Genomic DNA, 18,845 nt, shown 5'->3' on the forward strand with positions numbered 1-18,845 from the left:
CTGGATGTTGATGGCTTCCAGATGTCCTCGCTCTGGTGCCAGCGGGACTCCTGCACGTGCTGTCCCTTTCTGCCTGTGTGAGCGATGTTACCCCAGCCAGCCCCGACTGTCCCCTGGGTCAGAGACCTCTTTGCACTAAAGTTAGAAACCCTTTTTGCTTTAGGGCTTCTCCTTTTTATGAAGAAAAGCAGAGCAGGGATTTGGGATTGAAAAGGAATGGTCACCCAAGATGGCAAGGGAGATGCAAAGAGAAAAGGAGGGTGAAGGACGGACGCATTTGAAGTGGTTCAGCCCAGACTCAAAGCATGAATAATATTTCCCATTTCGAAAAAAGCTGCCTCTGAATCTGTTCCCTTCCTGTCCAGACAGCCGTCGGAAGGAATGTAGGGCAGGCGTAACAAGCCCGCTGTGCAGACGTGCCGCAGCGTTCCTGAGCCAGCGGCGGAGGCAGGCGGCTGGGAGGTGGCTCATGGGGATGCCTGGGCTTGCCGGTAACAAGGACCAGCCATTGCCAGTGCAAGGCAGGGCCAATAGGCGAAGAAAATTGCACAGCTGGGAGGGAAAGAGAAACGCCTTTGCCTTGCTGGGAAGAGAAGTGACGGGGAAGGGCACTGGGGTTGTCAGCCTGGCCCTGCAGCCAAAAGAAACCTCAGAGCTGGATCGTAACATGCAGATGGGCCAAGCCTGAGGGTGCAGAACGCCAGCATCGAACGGCTGGGTTGCAGTGGATGAAGCCAGATTAGTCTGGCCTGCGTGCAAAGGGAGCTCCGCCGACCAGCTCCGCACATCACGCGGGCTTTCCAGGCATTTCCAGACACTGAGAGGATGCTGCTACGCCAAGCAGAGTCTACTTCCACAGTGATGTCTTCCATGGCGACCCTCAAGCCTGGGGATTTGTTCATATTGATCCCTATGGGGGGCTAAACTTCTATGGTGCTGTGCACTGTACATGGTGGTTAGGTACACCGTGCGTTGGTCTGGCTGAAAACGGGAACACCAGCTGTTTTCATTAGGATCAGTCCTCCAGCTTTAGAAAGTCACCCAGGGGTTCACGTTATTTATTTATATGGTTCCCGGGTCTGCTCGGGTAAGTCTGTGTTCCGCATCCCACTCCAGAGCACCGATGTGTCTCCATGTCAAGTGTGTCCACCCACGCTGGCAGCAGGTAGAGATCGAGCTGCTGGAAGTTGCATCTGAACAAGGACACAAACAACACAAGTGATCTGAAAACAAAACAACAAAAAGCATGTATTTTCAGAGCTCTGACTGTCCTAAAGGTTGGATCTATCAAGAATTGCTGGAGCGAAGGGACTTAGACCACTATGTGTGCGATCTCGGCATATAATTTCCTGTGGAATGGGGCTAGTTGATACAACAGCAGTCGTTCATCTTAGTTTAATCCACTTTTGACTCCCATGTGCAATTCTTTTTATACATTCAGCAGTTACAGGCATCCGTCAAACGAGTACGTTGCCCCTGGGGCTAGCTTTTTGTAGGCTGGTGTGTGAGCCGTTGCAGGCAGGACGCAGGAAGAACTGCGCACCACGGATGAAAGGCTAAGAACAAATTTAATCTCGATACCTTGCAGACCGAGGAATCTCCAAAGCGACACCCGGGCAGAGGCACGCAAGCAGGGACCGCGGGCACCGCGGCACAAGAGAGAGTCCATGTTAGCAAGAGCGGGTGCAGACTCCCTGTTCCTGTTGGTATTTATAAGGTTCAAACAGCCATAATTTTCCCACCGTGCTTTGATCTTCTTCAGCAACAGGCCAGGATTCTCAAACGGCTAGAGAAGGTGTCCCTGAGTCCATCACAGACTTCTGTTATCTAAGTGTCTTTCTTCCAAGCGCCTGAGACTGAATAACAATTAGTGTGCTATACGTGTTTTCCAGTACCCCAGGTGCGAGTCACTCGCCTGTATTTACAGTCCTCCTCGCCAATCTTCTGTTGCTTTCCCACAGTTGGTTTCTGGGGCTTTTTCATAGCTTTCATGTTTTCTTAGCGTGTAACAGTGAGGTGACTTGGGGAACTTAATCCTTTTTTTTAATCATTTTTATAAAATTCTATTATTTTTTTTTTTTTGCTTTCGCAGTTGAAAAGCACGATCCAAAAGATGAAAGGGAAGATAGTGACAATAGTGACGTCTCATTGAAAATAGCCTCAGTTTTGCCTGGACTTCGCTATGCCTTACAGAAAGCCACCAGTTCTTCGTGGGGGGACACAGTCAGTACCAGCGTACGTATCAAACAGCACCTCCAGGAATACACAAAGCTTGATCAAAACCCACAGCGTGCCGCTGGCCAAACCAGCGAAGTTCCCCTTCCTTCTCTCCTCTCACCAACCGAGGATGAATGTACTAATCCCTTCAAAAAACGGTCAGAGCAGTCCTTGTCCCAGCTGCAGTGTTATTTCTCCGATCCCAGCAGCTATACTCTGGAAACGTCGGCTGCCGTAGGATGTTTGACTGGTGCTGTTCAGTCTCTTTGCTGCGATTCACAGGCTAATTGTAAAGCGGACTTCTCTTCAGCTGTCCCACCGGACCCTCTTCCTCCCAACACAGCAGCGAAAAGTGAAAACCCAAAGCCCACTGTGGGGCTGGACCAGGGTGGTGAAGCGCCCACAAAAGACGTCAACTCAGACAGCAAGCTATGGGTGCAGCAGAGCAGGAGGAAATCCTGCCGAGACGTTGGGACCAGCACCAGGTCACCCCCCAAGATTGGGGACAGCGGAAGGAACAGGAAAGCAACCAAGAAGAAGAAAATCAACATGTCTCTCTCTTTTCCTAAAAAGCCAGGCCTCACGGCCAATTCCAATGAGCCCATGCTTAAATTAGCCAATTTGCAGTTTCCACACAGAAGGAAAAGAGGTAAGTGCTATATAAACGGGAGTGTCTTTCTCCGGCTTCTCCAGGGTATCCGCTGGGATACTTGGGGTTCACTAGGAGCCATGTCCCTTGCCATAGAATCACAGAATTGCCTTGGTTGGAAGTGATGGAGTCCAACCATCAACCTAACTCTGACAAAAACCATCACTAAACCATATCTCTAAGCGCCACGTCTACCCATCTTTTAAATACCTCCCAGGATGGTGCCTCAACCACTTCTGTGGGCAGCCCGTTCCAATGCTTAATAACTCCTTCAGTTTAAAAGTTTTTCTTCCTATCCTGTCTAAACCTCCCCTGGTGCAACTCGAGGCTGTTCCCTCTTGTCCTATCGCCTGTTACCTGGGAGAAAAGACCGACCCCCACCTCTCTACAACCTCCTTTCAGATAGTCGTAGACATCATCTCCCCAGGTGCCCAGAGCAAAGAGACACCTACTGAGAGCATCCAGATAGGTCTGTGGTGATGTATTTGTGGTCTGTCCTTCAGCCTGGGAAGGAGCCCAGGGCTATGACAGGGAATTTCAGTGAAGGTGCCTGAAACCCCGTGCAGTGGGCCATGCTGTTGCCTACCTTTGCTTACGGGCGGCTGTGCACGTGGACATCAGCCAGGTCATGGTTATTGCACCCCTTGTCCACGGGCTGTTGATGGGTCAGGCAAGGAGCAGTTGCCCAAGCCATGGTCACTACAGGCTGCCTAGATAACCAGCCACTCTACGTGGTCACACTGAGTCAACTTTCTTGTTGTGACCTTGAAGAAATGGGAAGCATGAGATTGATCACACCCAATTTACTCTGCTGAGAGCTGGTATCTAGCCCCAGCCGCTCATGTGTGGTGTCTCGATGGCATAAACTGTCCTCTGAAGGCTCCTGTCTCACTGCGGAGGATAGACTAAGCCTGTCCTTTTGAGCCAGCCTAATCCGCCACCTGATTTGTAGAGACCCTCAAAGTGGGTTGAGATGAATCCCAACCTTGGTGACAAAACGTGGTTGAAAACATCCAAAGAATCCACCTGCCTGCGAAGGCAGTGTCATGCTCGGTGACCTCCCCTGGTGTTCGCACACATCACAGGTAGCAGCAGTGACTGGAAATGGGCAGCACAGAGGGTAGCACAGAGGGTGGCACAGCATCTGCCGGCTGTGGGCTGAAGTCAGCTCTGAGTCGTCGTCCATCAAGCTCTGTCCCGGGGCACGTAGCCTCAGGCCTGGGTGGCATTGCTGATGGATCTGGGAGAGGTTCTTGGGTGCTTCTTGAAGAGGTAAATAAACACCCTCAGGGTGCAAGTGTGCCAGGTAGGAATTAGTGACTTATCCCTGGAGAACACCTATTCTAGGTCATGAAAGCAGGCTTTTAATGAGCTTAAGAAGTGATGCTTAATTTTTAATAACTGCTTACTGATTGCTCACATCAGTAGCAAACCCGTTTATAAGACCAGCTGCATAAATCAAGTCATTGGAGACTACTCTGCTGCTGCCAATCACTTCTAAAGCAGTCCTTCCATGTTCCTTAACTGGCTATTCTGCAGTTGCTCCTTTTTAATCCGAATATGTCTCAAACCAAAAGAAATGCACTCCCTCTTCCCTGTCCCAGGTGCGGAGGTCCTGTCTGCGGAATTTGTGCACAAAACACAGTCTGAATCTGTTCAGAAGGAAACCTCAGCTCCCGACGATGCCGGCTTGGAAGCAAAGAGAGCAAAGACGCTGAAGAACCCAGACATGAAAAAGGTTCCTGTTGCTGAGACCGTCACGAAGCCAGTGAAAAGTAAGATGCTAAAAAGTGTGGCTAATAGCCCATCAAACCCTCAAGCCAAAAAGCCAGCAGAAAGTGGTGAGAGTGCTGTTCCCTGTGGAAATCTTTCCTTTAAAAGCCGAGCCATCAAACATCACGGTCAGGTCATGACCAGGTGATAGCAACAGCATGTTTAGCAGAAGCCAAAGGGCCTTACAGCATTTAGAGGGTCTGGATTGGGGTCTAAGTGCTGCTGCCCCACAGCCTGCAGGCATACAGTTACGCACAGTAGCGTAAAACACGAAGGCGACCGTGAATATCACAGTTACAGGATGTACGAACCACACAGGTTCTCTTCTGCGTCCTTTCCTAAGCCCTCAGTTCGCGTCCTTGGCAAACTGCTGGGATAGTTTAAAAAGCCTGATTTTTTTTTTTTTTTTTTTTTTTTTTTTTTAACTGCTGAGCTCTGAAACTGCACTGAGGCAGCTCGTGGGCAGAGCACTGTAACCTCTGCTCGTAGCCAGGGTCTGCCTAGATTTTTAGACCATTATGTTGTAAATCAGGTCATTTTAAAAAGAGTCGAATTCTTGCAGCCTTCGCAGACAGCCTGCGGCGGATTTAAGAGGCAGCCCTGAGTGTAGCGTCTGCAGGTGCTGGCTGGGAGTCTTGCGTTAAACTGAGAACCACTATTTCGGTGCCAAAATAAATGGTGGAACAAGAGAGTAATTTTCTGTTAATTTGCCATGTTTTCACACTCTCGTGCTTTGATATCCTTTTTCAGATCTGTCTCTGGTCTTTCTTTTCCCTCTTTCTGGGGGAGGTGGAGGCTTTGAAGACTGGTTTAGCCACCTCGGCTCAGTTTATCCATTCTTCTTGGTCTTTTACTGCCACGTGTTCCTGAAACGTGGCACTTCCATCAGCGTTTGTGTATCGAACGCCGCCCCTTGTTGCCCCTGTCACGTGGGGGTTCCCGGAGTGGATCTGGCCAGTGCTCTCGCAGGGGCAGGATGTCAGATGGGTGCTGCTGAATGCCAGGATCTGCCAAAAATGCAAAAGAAAAGTGTTTAGCCGTAAGAAATACACAATTTACGTGTCTTACTATGCGGTTCTCAAGGACGTTAAATGAAACACGTAGGACTTCAGCACAGATGTGATTTATAAGGCTTTACTTGAAGGGAGATTTTTGTGCTGGTTTTCAGTAGAAGGCATTAACCTTGTGTAATGACTCATACTGTTCTTAAGAATATGGGCCTTGAGCCATGGTGAGGGGCATTTTTAACACTTAAAAACTAAATCAGCACTTACTTGCTATGCTCTGGCTGCCTTTGGGAGCCCCCACGTTTCTGCGTGGGCTCTTGAGAGGGTGTGTAGTGAGAAGCATTAGGACAGGGTGGGTTTTCTCTGTGTTTTAGGGGTTTTTATTTTTTTAACTGTGTGTTGTGGTTTAGCCCCAGCCATTAACTAAGTACCGTGCAGCCGCTCACTCACTCCTCTCCTCCCTCCCCCCAGTAGGATGGGGAGGAGGATCAGAAGAAAGAGGTGAAACTCATGGGTTGGGATAAAGACAGTTTAATAAAACAGCAAAGGAAAAGAAAAAGAATAACAATAATGTTGATAAAATAATATACAAAGCGAGTGATACACAGTGCAGTTGCTCACCACCCAGAACCCGATGCACAGCCCCTTCCTGAGCAGCAGTCTTTGCCCCCGATTTGCCAGCACCCCCAAATATCTCTTTGGCTAGTTTAGATCAGCTGCCCTGGCTGTGCCCCCTCCCAGCTTCTTGTGAAAATTAATTCTATCCCAGCTGAAAGCCGGACATTTACCTGCCCCTTATTCTATACCATCTACGTCATCCCCCAATCCTACGTTTTCCAGTTAATCACCACCACTTTTCCTGTCTTTTATATTTTTGTTATATATATAAAATACACACACACAGAGATACCATTCCCTTAGTCTATGGGCCATTCCTCTAAAATGTCTGTTGCCTTCCTTTAATCCATGACTTTGGGCTCCATCTGTCATAACAGTCTTTCAGGGCAGGAGAGATGGTGTTGGATTGTTGTGTGCTGCACCTGAAGCTTGCAGATCGTGTATCTGGTGCAGCACGTGCCCGTAGACCACGCTGTTGATCTCCAGGAAGGTGGTGGGCACCAGTTGCTGAAGCCAGTTCTAGTTCCATCACCGCTGTGCTTTGCTCAGTTTCATCAAAGTTCATCTGTCATTGGTTTGGGTGATACCATTGATACGGTGTGTAGCAAATGTAGCAGTGATGACATGCAGTGGCAGGGTTATTCAGCAATTAACATCATGCAATTTAATTTATTGGCCATTCTCACCTAAAGTCAAATCTCCTTGAGTTACGCATCGGAATTCCCCATCCTTCCGCGTCACTCACCAGCTGCACCCAGGTCCTTGAGCAAAAAGCAATCTCATGGATGGAGTTGGCTTTGCCGGAGGCAGGACTAACCCAGACTGTCTTCCCTGACATAGTCTTTGTGTGGGGGCTTCTACAGCATGTGGAAGTTTCGACTGGGCAGAGCCAGCTGGATTGGTAGATCCTCCAGTGTTAATTAACCAGGTGGCTTTTGCAAAATGCGTATCCCAATGTGTGAAGGTCCCACCACCCGTTGCTCTCAGTGTAGTCTTTAACAGTCCATTTTATCATTCGATTTTCCTGGCGGCTGGTGCATGGTGGGGGATGTGATATACCCACTCAGGGCTGTGCTCTTTAGCCCAGGTGTCTACGAGGTTCTTTTGGAAATGAGTCCCATTGTCTACCTCAGTCCTTTCCGGGGTGCCGTGTCATCACAAGACTCGCTTTTCGAGGCCCGGGATAGTGCTCTAATTCCAAGGTACTGACCCCGTTATCCCAGCATCGGAGCAGCTAGGTGATAACGTGCTCACCTGGAGGAAGGCTGAAATCTTTCCCCGTGTCTTGCAGCTGAGGGTGGTTCTGCCTCTTCCTCCTGTTCTCATGATGACCCTGCTTTGTCATCCTTTACTAAACAGGCTGCCTTTCCTGTCCCTTTCTTCTTGTGTGTAGGGGTGACTGATACTGGGACGGGTTGATTCTTGGGTTCAGCTGCAGTGCCTGTCACGGGGGTTGGAGTAGCCGCAGTGCCTGTGGGGTTGTTTTCCCTCTCTTCTCCCTGAGGGTGCTGCCTAATCTCGAGCAGCGTTTGGTAGGTACTGGCCAGGGTCCAGCACAGTGCAGTAGGTTTAGCCGCTTTGGAATAGCCACAGCACGTTTGGGTTTTTTTCCAAACGTCGTATTACTTTATCAGGGTCCCATAGTTGTTTGGGATTGAAGTTTCAGACTATTGGAGGTGAGATGTTCTCTAGATACCTGCCTGTGTTCTCCCATGTGCTGTGCTGCCTATGACTGTCCAGCCTCAAGGTAGATCTCTGGGTGATCATAGAATGGTTCGGGTTGGAAGGGACCTTAAAGACCATCCAGTTCCACCCCCTGCCCTGCACAGGGACACCTCCCACTAGACCAGCTTGTTCAAAGCCCCATCCAACCTGGCCTTGAACACCTCCAGGGAATAGGCATCCACAACTTCTCTGGGCAACCTGGGCCAGGGTTTCAGCACCCTCACAGCCAAGAATTTCTTCCTAATATCTCATCTAAATCTCCCCTCTTTCAGTTTGAAACGGTTACCCCTTGTCCTATCACTCCACTCCCTGATCAAGAGTCCCTTCCCATCTCTCATATAGGTCCCCTTTAGGTACCATAAGGCTGCTCTAAGGTCTCCCTGGAGCCTTCTCTTCTCCAGGCTGAACACCCCCAACTCTCTCAGCCTGTCCTCCTAGGAGAGGGGCTCCAGCCCTCTGATCATTTTCATGGCCCTCCTCTGGACCTGTGATGTTCTTAAATAGTTGTTTAACCCGAAGAAAAGATCTGAGACACATGCAGGAGACATGCTGGTTTGAACATCCCAAGGATATTGAAAATTCTCAAGAGCTGTTGTAACTTGTCTGAAGGAGAAGGGGAAGGTGCATCGCCCTTCTCCCCCATAGACTGGTTCTCCGAGAAAAGGTAAAGAATGTAATTATTAATAGTTTCCGCTAGATGGCTCCGGGAGTACGGAGATGATGGCGATGCTGAGCACAAATACCAGATTAATCTCCCGATCAGTGTGACGCAGTGCAGCTGAATGATAACCTCCATCCAGAGCTGATAATCAGCACAACAGGGAGCAAGTAAGGTGTTGCACAACCGTCATGGTTTCAGCTGGGGTGGAGTTAAATTTTTTTGCTAGCAGCTGGTGTAATGCCGTGGTTTGGATTTGGGATGGCAGTAGTGGGATAGCACACTGGGGTTTTGGACTGTTCCTAAGTAATCAAGGCCTTTTCTGCTCCTCACGCCAACCCACCTGTGAGTGGACTTGGGGTGGTCACTAGAAGCTGGGAGAAGACACAGCCAGGACAGCTGACCCCACCTGACCAAAGGAATATTCCATGCCATATGATGTCATGCTCACTATATAAAGCTGGGGAAAAAAGAAGGAAGGGGGGGACATTCGGAGTTGTGGTGTTTGTCTTCCCGCGTAACTGTTATCCGTGATGGAGCCCTGCTTTGCTGGGGATGGCTGAACACCGGCCTGCCGATGGGAAGCACTGAATGAATTCCTTGTTCAGCTTTGCTTGTGTGCGCGGCTTTTGCTTTACCTATTAAACTGTCTTTATCTCAACCCAGGAGTTTTTCCTCGCTTGTGCTCTTCTGATTCTGCCCCCCATCACAACTCAGGGGAGTGAGCGAGTGGCCGCGTGGTTCTAGCTGCCAACTGGGCTTAAACCACCACAGCAACACAGCTCGGATAACGAGCACAACAACTCTGAGAGCAAATAAATCAGCATTCTGACCAGCAACTATTAAACCGGTATAATGAATACTTATAATAAATTTGTTTTAGCATGCTCTGGTCAGATCTGTCATTATATCAACCCTTTGAGCCCCGTGTTGGGCACCAAAAAGGGCTGTTGTGGTTTACCCAGCAGAGAGTCAAACACCGCACAGCCGCTCCCTCGCTCGGGGGCAATCGGGGGGGAAAAAAAAGTAAAATTCGCGGGTTGAGATAAAAACAGTTTAATAGGACCGTAACGGAAGGGAAAATAATAACAATAATAATGATAAAAGAATATACAAAACAAGTGATGCATAATGCAGTTGCTCACCACGCGCTGACTGATGCCCAGCTTGTTCCCAAGCAGCAGTTGCCGACAACCCTGGTTTAGATGCTGAGTTAAGACATCATACGGTATGGAATAACCCCTTGGCCAGTTTGGGTCAACTGTCGTGGCTGTGCTCCCTCCCAGCCTCCCCCCTCCTCACTGGCCGAGCAGGGGAACCTGAAAAGTTCTTGACTTAGTATAAGCATTACTTAGCGACAACTAAACCAGCGGTGTGTTATCAACATTATTCTCGTACTAAATCCAAAACACAGCACTATAGCAGCTACTAGGGAGAAAATTAACTCTCCCAGCCAAAACTAGGATGGAGAGACACTTTTTTCCTGCCAAACTGAGAGCCTGCTTTGAACCCCTTCTCGAGGCAGAGCTCTGTGGCTTTCATTTGTTCTCTGACTTTGTTTTTTCTTACGCAGAGTGGAAGGAGCCACTCTCTGTCCTCCCGAGCGAAGTTTCTTCCCAGTGCCACAGCGCGGATAGCCCAACGAGTGAGATTTACCCAGGCGGAGTTGCTGATCTTGGTTTTGGTCTGAAGGGGAATGACTACGAGTCCCACGCCTTGAACTTGCTGGCTGATCTGGCTCTGGGTTCTTGTATTCCTTTGCTTATCCCCGGGGACAATGGGATGATCACTGTGTCCTGCAGCCCCTCCAGCGACTCTGCAAAGGAGCAGCAGAGTCATCGCAAGCACAAATCCTTGCGTGTTGCTTCCGATCACGAATACCACAGGGTAGACAAGCTTGCAAAAGGATCCACCTCTCCTAGCAAAGCATTACCGAACGAGAAGCTTCCTCTTGCTGAAAAAATAGACTTAAATGACTTGGCCTCTATTCCCAGGGAGAAAAGCCCTGGGATTTTCAGCAAGAAGAACAGTGCGAGCCCCAGCCCTGCAAAACCCCAAGTGTTGCCTCCAAGAGAGACTCAAGAAGCTGTCGAGGTGAACAAGCACTCCATCTCTGCCGAGCACTCGTACGCCTCGCAGATGCCTGAGCACTCAAAGAAACACATGTATCCCAGAGGTGGCCCTTACCCTGGACCGGTACCCTCCAGAAATGGGACGCGGAACGCCCGAGCAGGACCCCTGGTTGGGAAAGTCCTGCCTTTCCGCCACCAGCACAACAGCACCCATCCACAGCAACCCTTCGAGGCCGTGGCGACGAGGCACAGGAGCAGCCTGCTGTCCCCCAGGCTGAAGGAGAACTTTGCCAAGTCCCACACAGTGAACATCTGCGGCGAGTCCGTGAAGGTGACGTGCCGTTGGGAGGCAGAGTATCTCTTCAATTTGGACAGCAGGTACACCAATGATGCCCTGGAGAAAACTGTCATCCGCGCCCTACATGGGTAAGTCAGTCTGGAAGGTGCCTGCAGGGGACATCTCCTGTTGGATGTCTGGTGCGTGTTTGGAAGGGGCTTTCTTTGCTCTTTCTTTGCTTTGCTTTGCCTGATAAGTGCCCTTTTCCCCATGCTCAGATGCCCAGTTTTGCTGTGTTAAAGCTGGTGTGTCTTCCCTGGGGAGAAGGACTTGGGAATCCTGGTGGGTGAAAAATTGGATAAGCCGGCAATGTGCGCTGGCAGCCCAGAACGCCCGTCGTATCCTGGGTAGCATCCATCAAAAGAAGGCCAGCAGGGCAAGGGAGGTGATTCTGCCCCTCTTCTCTGCTCTGGTGAGAACCTACCTGGAGTACTGCATCCAGTTTTGGAGTCCTCAGCACAGGAGAGACACGGAGCTGTTGGAGCGGGGCCAGAGGAGGCCCCGGAGATGCTGGGAGGGCTGGAGCCCCTCTGCTGTGGGGACAGGCTGAGAGAGCTGGGGGGGTTCAGCCTGGAGAAGAGAAGGCTCCAGGGAGACCTTATTGTGGCCTTTCGATATGTAAATAAAGGGGGCTTATAGGAAAGACAGAAAGACTTTTTACCAGGGCACGTAGTGACGGGACAAGGGGCAATGGTTTTAACCTGAGAGAGGGTAGGTTTGGTTTGGGCATAAGGAAGAAATGTTTTATGCCAAGGGCGGTGACACTGGCCCAGGTTGCCCAGAGAAGTTGTGGATGCCCCATCGTTGGAAGTGATCAAGGTCAGATTGGACGGGGCTTTCAGCAATCTGTTCTAGTGGAAGATGTCCCTGGCATCTTCCCCCGTGGCAGGGAGGTTGGACTAGGTGGTGTTTAGAAGTCCCTCCTAATCCAAACCGTTCTATGATTCCCGTGTCTCTGCAGCTAGAATTGGTACCTAGAGCCATGAACACAAGGCCTCCTTTGCAGCCATGAGTTTCCCCTTTTTTCATCCAGCTGGAAACGGCATTGAGCAATCTGTGGTTGCAGCGGGGCATTTGCAACCCCCCTGCACTGGGACTTAGCACCGTGATGAAGCAGGAGATGAGTTACCTTGTGCTGGTCGACCAGAGGGAGGATGAAGATGTTTCAGGCTGTGTCTGCTTTTCCTTCCAGGCCCTGGGACCCGGATCTGCCCGACGATGTGGAAGAGATGAAGCTGATACTTCATATGTGGGTGGCTCTCTTCTACAGCAAACCCAGCAAACTCCTGAGTAGCACAAGGAAGGTGGTGGAGCACAGCAACCCCAAGAAGTACGTCTCATTAAACAGCACTGGGGACTTTCTTGAGCTGAGTGATGATGGTGAGGACTGTTTTGGGTTGGAGACGTGCCCTGCGGACTCTCGGTCAGACCCTGACCAGACTCCCAGCAGCTCTCTGGATCGCAGCACAGGTTGCCAGGGACGTTTCCGCCCAGAGGAGAGCTCTGCAGACTCTCAGACTGACGCTGATGGGACGCCTGGTGTTGTCGATAGTATGGTATCGTCTTCTTCAGGAGAGCTGTCGTGTGGGGAGGAGGAGCCTTCTTCCACAAGCTCTCCAGAGAGCCGTTCCCTCACTGAATGTGCTGATGAGAGCTTGGCTGTGAAAGACAGGCAGCTGGCAGTCGTTCCTGAGGAGCGTGGGCATGACGTCTCGACCATCACTGCGGTAAGAACTTGGGGTTTGGGTGATGCGAATCTATAGGGCACACAATGCATTTTGTGCTTATTAGGAGCAGGGTCTTCTGAGAGGAGTGGAGCAGATGAGCTTGTGGCAACTCATAGAGCTCTCTTAGAGCCAGTTAGTGGGGGTCCCCAAAGCAGGACAGAGAAATGTCCCCCAGCATTCAGCTGCCCCAAGCGACTGCCATGCAGGCATAGAATCATAGAATCATAGAATTGTCTAGATTGGAAGGGACCTTTCAGATTATCAAGTCCAACCATCAGCCTAACACTGACAAAAGCCATCACTAAACCGTATTGCAAAGCACTACGTCTGCCTGTCTTTTAAATACCTCCAGGGATGATGATTCCACCACTTCTCTGGGCAGCCTGTTCCAATGCTCAGACGTGCTCAGCGTCACCATAAAGAAGAACCTTTCAGGCCTCAGTCCAGGTTGGGATAACCTCCTGGACTGAGCTGGCATCCCTGGGCTCTGGCGTGAGCCATATCTATCCCTGTCCAAGGGAGCAGGGCCTCAACATGGATGCTCTCCAAGGGGGAGGAATCCCAAAGAACTAGAGCAATTAAAGTGTGGAGCTCGGCGTCTGTTCCTGGTTTCAGCTGTGAGCTGCGTGAGCTTGGACGAGGTCTCAGACCTACACGTAACTGAGGGAGGAGAGGAAGCGCAAACACCCCAGACACCCGGCCTCAAAAGCCTCCTGTGGACCACATTTGCCTGCCCGTGGTCGCAGTAGCCCGGACGGGGACACGGCGCAGCCTTTCCTCTGCTGGTTTGGGAGGGCTGAGGTTTGCTGGCTTGGAGAGGTTTCCCCACACACGGATGGCAGTGCAGTGCTTCGCAGCATTTCCCTTGCCCCTCTGCTGAAGTTAGTGAATATTCCATTCCGGGTAGGGTTTTTTTAAATTATTTTTTACAGTTTCTATGGTCTGCAGATGGTCAGGAGTGGAGGTACTCGGGTAAATATAAAACATGGCTATCGGCTGATATTTTTCAAGCCTGAATTCTTGAACTAAAATAATTCCTTTAAAACTGCCGCTCTGAATAAACAGGCAGCTGCAGTAGAGCTGCATCTGTTTCGCGTGAAGGTAAAAATATCCCAGTGTTTTTTACCACCTGGGTTTAGTGCAGCGGAGCAGGCAGAAGTGTTTTGGGAGGAAATGTGGGATCACTGTCCGTAGTGTCCATATAGCTTGCTCGGACAGATAAACTCAGTAGAAATAAGAGGATGCTGCTGCATACATTACTTCTGGGCACTGGCTGGTGGCCCCTACACAGGTTGGCCTATTTTTAAGCCATTTCATGGTGTAAAGAAGGTAGAAAGTTTCAAAACCTTTCCCTGGCTGTCTGTGGGACTCTGCTTGCCGGCTGCAGTGGGGATGGCAGCGGCTCACCCAGGGTAGGGATTCAACCTGGGCTTATTTTAGAGACAAACTCAAACTAATCTCCCCGGTTGCTGTTGGGATGGTTGTACTCACAAAGTTGGAGGGTTTAAAATATCCGTGTCCTCCTGCACGGGTGTCTCAGCTCCTGCGTTTGCCTCTCTTGAAGATTAAACTCTGAATTGTCTTGTTTCAGGAGGAGCCGCCCAAGGAAGGACTGTCGGACGCTACGATCGCCCCCAGCCCTTCCGATGAGCTTGGTGATGCTGGCAGGCCCCCAGCTGCACTAAGCAAGGAAAACCTCTGCAACCAAGCCCTGAATTCCAGTACAGCTCTCTGGAGTGATGCACCGAGTGCGCTGCGTGGACGTGGAGAGCAGCAGGAGAAGAGGGGGTGGGCACCAGGGTCAGGAGGTGGCCCCAGCCCTCCCAAGGACAGGGAGAGCATGGGAGACGGTGGGCGCTGTACGGAGGGTGAGGACGGCAGCTGGGCCACCAGCAATGGACTGCAACGTGCCTGTGATTCCATGCCCTTAGAAGCACATCCCAGAAGTGCAAAGCCTGATGGAGCCAGTGGGGAAGGGAAGGAATCACAAGACCCCTTTGAACATCCAGAAGAAGAGGAGGAAGAGGTGGAGGAGGGAAAAAAAGAGAAAGAGGACCCTGAATATGAAAGCACAGTCCTGGGGCCTGTTGATTCAGCGTTTTCCGAAAGCGGTGATGCTGATGTGGAGCATGAACACAGCGAGCAGAAGCCAGTGAATTCGGCATGTCTGAAGGACTTTGACATTCCTGGAGAGGGCTCTGTGCCCAGCCCTGCTGCTTTAGTGTCCCCCTGCCCAGGCAGATCAACCCCAGTGCTGTCAGATGGGACTGGGACTGAGACTGGCCCTGAGGGGCTCCCTGGTGAGATGGTGCCAAGCCTGGACACGCTGCAAGAGCCCTGGGAGGCTTTGGCCACCCCAGACGCAGAGACAAATGGTGTTGGTCTGGCGCACGCAGCCAGTCCAGCTCATATGGGGTCGCCCTGTGACAGCGGGTTGATGCTGCCGTTACCATCTGATCCGAGGCTGGTGTGTGGGGCACAGCCAGGCAGCATTACAGGCAACTTGGGACCTGCTGGAGAGACGCTCCGAGACGCCTTGGAGCAGAAAGACAAGGATCGCTCGCCCTCTGCAGAAAGGTGGGCGCCTGCTGGGAGCAAAGCTGCCGGCACAGCTGGCCTCGAGTCACCATGTGGCCAGGGACTGTCACTAGCCTTGTCCCCTGACTCCAGCTCTGCCTGCGTGACATCTCTTGATGGAGCAACAGATCCAGGGGCTGTTCCAGAGGACCAGGAGGCCATGGCAAGCATCCAGTCTCCATCGCAGAGTGGCCTGAGAGGGAGCAGCTGCCTTTCCCAAAGGTGCGGAGGCGACGTTTATGTTGACCTCACTTCGCTGAGCGCTGGTGAATCAAACCAAGAAGGGAACAAGGTTTTGGTGGAAGAACAGCGTAGCAGCCCTCCTGCCAACCGCGCAGATGTGCTGGACGCGTCCTGGGGAGCAGGTGATGGCCAGGGCTTTGCCTTCGACTGTACCGCCTTAGCAGGGGACTCTGAAGCTGGGGAGAGCGATCATGTGTTCCTCGGCGCAGATAAGTTCCCCGGGAGCGACAAAAGGAACCCAGCGATGGTGGCTAATGCACTGCAGGAGCCAGAGACCTCTCTTCATCACCTCGTGGAATCAGAGCCCTCCTCCTCGGTGGGAGAGGGAGTGTCTGCCGTGAAGGAGCACCCCAGGCAGCAGCAGAGCTTCCCAGATGGCCCGTCCCCGCCTGTCCACACAGACTCGGCTCCTGCTTCTCCCCCCCAGCAGGACCCTCTCCCCCGTGGCGGAGACGCAAACCCCCCCCACCACTTGTTAGAGCAAAGCGAGTTGGGGTCAGTCCTGTGCCAAAATGGGAAGCCCTACAAGCGAGTAGGTGCTGCAGAGTTGGCTGCCGAGAGCCTGGATGGTTCCCTAAAGCCCAGATGTGCGGAAGAGGTGAAAAAAGACACAGGTCCCTGCTATGCAGAGCCGGCAGAGAGCTCCCCTGCGGATGCGCTTGTGCCAGGTAGCCCGAGATCGACGCCTCCTTCTCCTCACAGCCACAAGGCAGCTCTGCACAGCGTCGAGCCAGACTCGGTCCTCAGTTTGCACCCTGAGACGTGCTCCCCCAGCGTGAGTCTGGCCCCGGACGGTGCCCCAAGGTCCTGCTGCATGGGACAACTGCCACCGGGCACCTGCTCCGGGTGTGCCAGCCCTGGGGACGTGGTAGGGAGCCATGAGAAGGAACCCATCCTGTATGAGGATTCGGAAGGAGGAAGCAGCATCCCTCTTCCCAGTCCTGCGTCTTTTTCAGCAGGGGAGTTGCTCACGCCTCTGTGCGAGCCCCAGTTTATGTGCAACCGGAGCAAGCAGGAGGCCGAGGGATCCGATGCGTTTGCTGATCTGCAGCATGCCGGCATGGAGGTGGGAGAGGGAGAAATCCCCACTCTCCCCTTCCCGATGTTGCCGTTATGCGCACACAGGGAAATCTGCGGAGAGAGCCTGGAGCTCAGTGACACTGAGGATATTTCGGACTTGCTCCCGAGGGCAAAGCAGCTCCCCAGCAGAGACAGACGTGTGGGCTCGACCTCTGAAGATCTGTTTGAGTTTTTCTCTGGTGACTCAGACCAGGAATGTTTCGGGGGGACTTCACAGTCCCTGCTTACAGCCACGGGTTCCTACGGCACGAGATCCGTGGATGCTGCAGGCACAAGGACTAACTGCGACTCCTCCTCTCCGAGCTCGGTGCACACGGAGGGGTGCAGTGAGGACTGGGGCTCCCTGGGCATGGAGGGGGGCTCACGGGCTGAGCGTGGCTGGTCGATCGGCCCGGGGGAAGCCAGCAGCAGGCGTGTTCCACCATACGTCAATATTAGGGACAGCCAGGGGATCGCCAAGGACTACCGGAACTTTGTGGTCACTAAAAAGTGCCAGGAGAGGATGGAAAATTTGCAGTCTTCAAAGAGGTGCAGCCACGGTGCGGGGCAGTCTCATTTGTTAAGGTCACTGATGGGGACTTGGAGGGGTTTTGAGGAAATCACCCAGCACACTTTGGACATGGAGTGTCTCCGTTTCCATTATAAGCTAAAACAAATCCTAAGGAATAGGAAACCACCCTTTTCTACCTCCAAAAGCATCTTTCCAAAAGACTTTTCTCCCCAGGTGATGTCTGAGACGTTGCCTAGGCGAGAAGCTCCCGCCCCATTCTCCCTGCGGAGCAGGAGCCCTTTGCAGGTGACGATCCTGCCCTCCGACACGTGGCCGAGCGGGCTCGGCTGGCACCGGCAGAGCGGCCGGCATGGGGACCCATCTGCCCCATGGCAGGACACCCTCTGCCACGAGAGGAGCAGGGCCAGATCCCGAACCGCGAGCCAGGGCCACGCGGCTCCCTTCCACCTCAACAAGCTCAAATACGGTAATAAGCTAAAGGACTCACGGGGGGACATCGCCGTCATCCTCGACGAGTACGCTGAGTTCCACAGGGTGATGCTGAGCAGGGCTGACACGGGGAGCGAGGGCGGAGGGACGGTCCCAGCGCCCGGGGAGGCCACGAGCGAGTGGACGTGCGCGTCCCTCCCTGGGAGGATGGCCGCCTTCGAGGAGATGATCGCCGACCTGTGCAGCACGCTGCATTTTCGCCTGCGCAGCGTGGCCAAGGAGGCCTGCGGCCGCGCCGGCATGTTCTACCTGGTGGAGACGGACAAGGACCCTTTCTTTGCAAGAGTGAAGGTAACAGCCAGTCCTGCCGGCTTGGACGGGGACGGGTGGCCCTGGGGTGAGGGCTGAGGGCAGCAGAAGCAGGGGCAGGTCAAGCTTGCTGAACCCAGGATGGGTGGCGTGTAGTTCCCTTATGCCAGGAGCTGCCTCTACCATTTCATCACCGCCAGAAATTAGAAATCATAGAATTATTTAGGTTGGAAAAGACCCTTAAGATCATCGAGTCCAACCATAAACCTAGCACTGCCAAGTCCACCACTAAACCACGTCCCTCAGCACCATGTCTACGTGTCTTTCAAATACCTGGAGGGATGGTGACTCCACCACTGCCCTGGGCAGCCTGTTCCAAGGCTTGACAACCCTCTCAGTGAATTTGTTCTTAATATCCAATCTAATCCTCCCCTGGTGCAACTTGAGGCTATTTCTTCTTGTCCTAACACTTGGCAACATCCCCCTGGACCGAAACAATCGGAATTCAGGCAGGAGCAGCCCAAACTCAACCCCCGCGAGGTGGCTTTTGCTTGAGCTCTCCTTAAAGGGTTGGAAACTTCAGGAAGGTGATTGCACGGGAAGATTTGCTGCTCCAAAATAGCAAGGAGGCCCGATGCACGGTGTGGTGAGATGGTCAAGGTGGTTTTCTAAAAGGTTTTTGCCAGCTAAGGTAAATGGCTGCTGCTTCTCCCTCTGGATGGAGCCCCAGCCCGGAGCGCGCAGTGCCTTTGACAGAGGGACACCGTTAGGGTGCCCTTGACACCAGGGTGCCTGGTTGGGGTCGCTGTCTCCGTCCCCTCTCCTTGTCCCCAGACACGTGTGTGCCGGCAGCGTGGCACCGCTGTTGTGAAGACAGTCTCCGTACAAACCATCTTAACACGATTTCCGTTTC

At 52.3% G+C, this 18,845-nt stretch overlaps 1 protein-coding gene across 6 annotated transcripts in view; it reads left to right on the forward strand.

Moving 5' to 3' along the window:
• TASOR2 (transcription activation suppressor family member 2) overlaps positions 1-18,845 on the forward strand; it is a 49,454-nt gene that overhangs the window by 25,170 nt on the left and 5,439 nt on the right. For 5 of the 6 annotated variants that reach the window (XR_010069605.1, XM_063323729.1, XM_063323730.1 and 2 more), the window contains 5 exons: positions 2,093-2,866; positions 4,471-4,641; positions 10,221-11,145; positions 12,249-12,783; positions 14,375-17,974. Coding sequence is in view for 5 of the 6 variants with exons in the window: in XM_063323729.1 (XP_063179799.1) it covers positions 2,093-2,866; positions 4,471-4,641; positions 10,221-11,145; positions 12,249-12,783; positions 14,375-17,974 (6,005 nt within the window). In the remaining variant the exon portion in view is untranslated. The remainder of the gene's footprint in view (positions 1-2,092; positions 2,867-4,470; positions 4,642-10,220; positions 11,146-12,248; positions 12,784-14,374; positions 17,975-18,845) is intronic. The other variant, XM_063323732.1, reaches the window with a different exon arrangement.

The sequence above is a fragment of the Chroicocephalus ridibundus genome, chromosome 1, assembly GCF_963924245.1.
Source record: "Chroicocephalus ridibundus chromosome 1, bChrRid1.1, whole genome shotgun sequence".
NCBI lineage: Eukaryota > Metazoa > Chordata > Aves > Charadriiformes > Laridae > Chroicocephalus > Chroicocephalus ridibundus.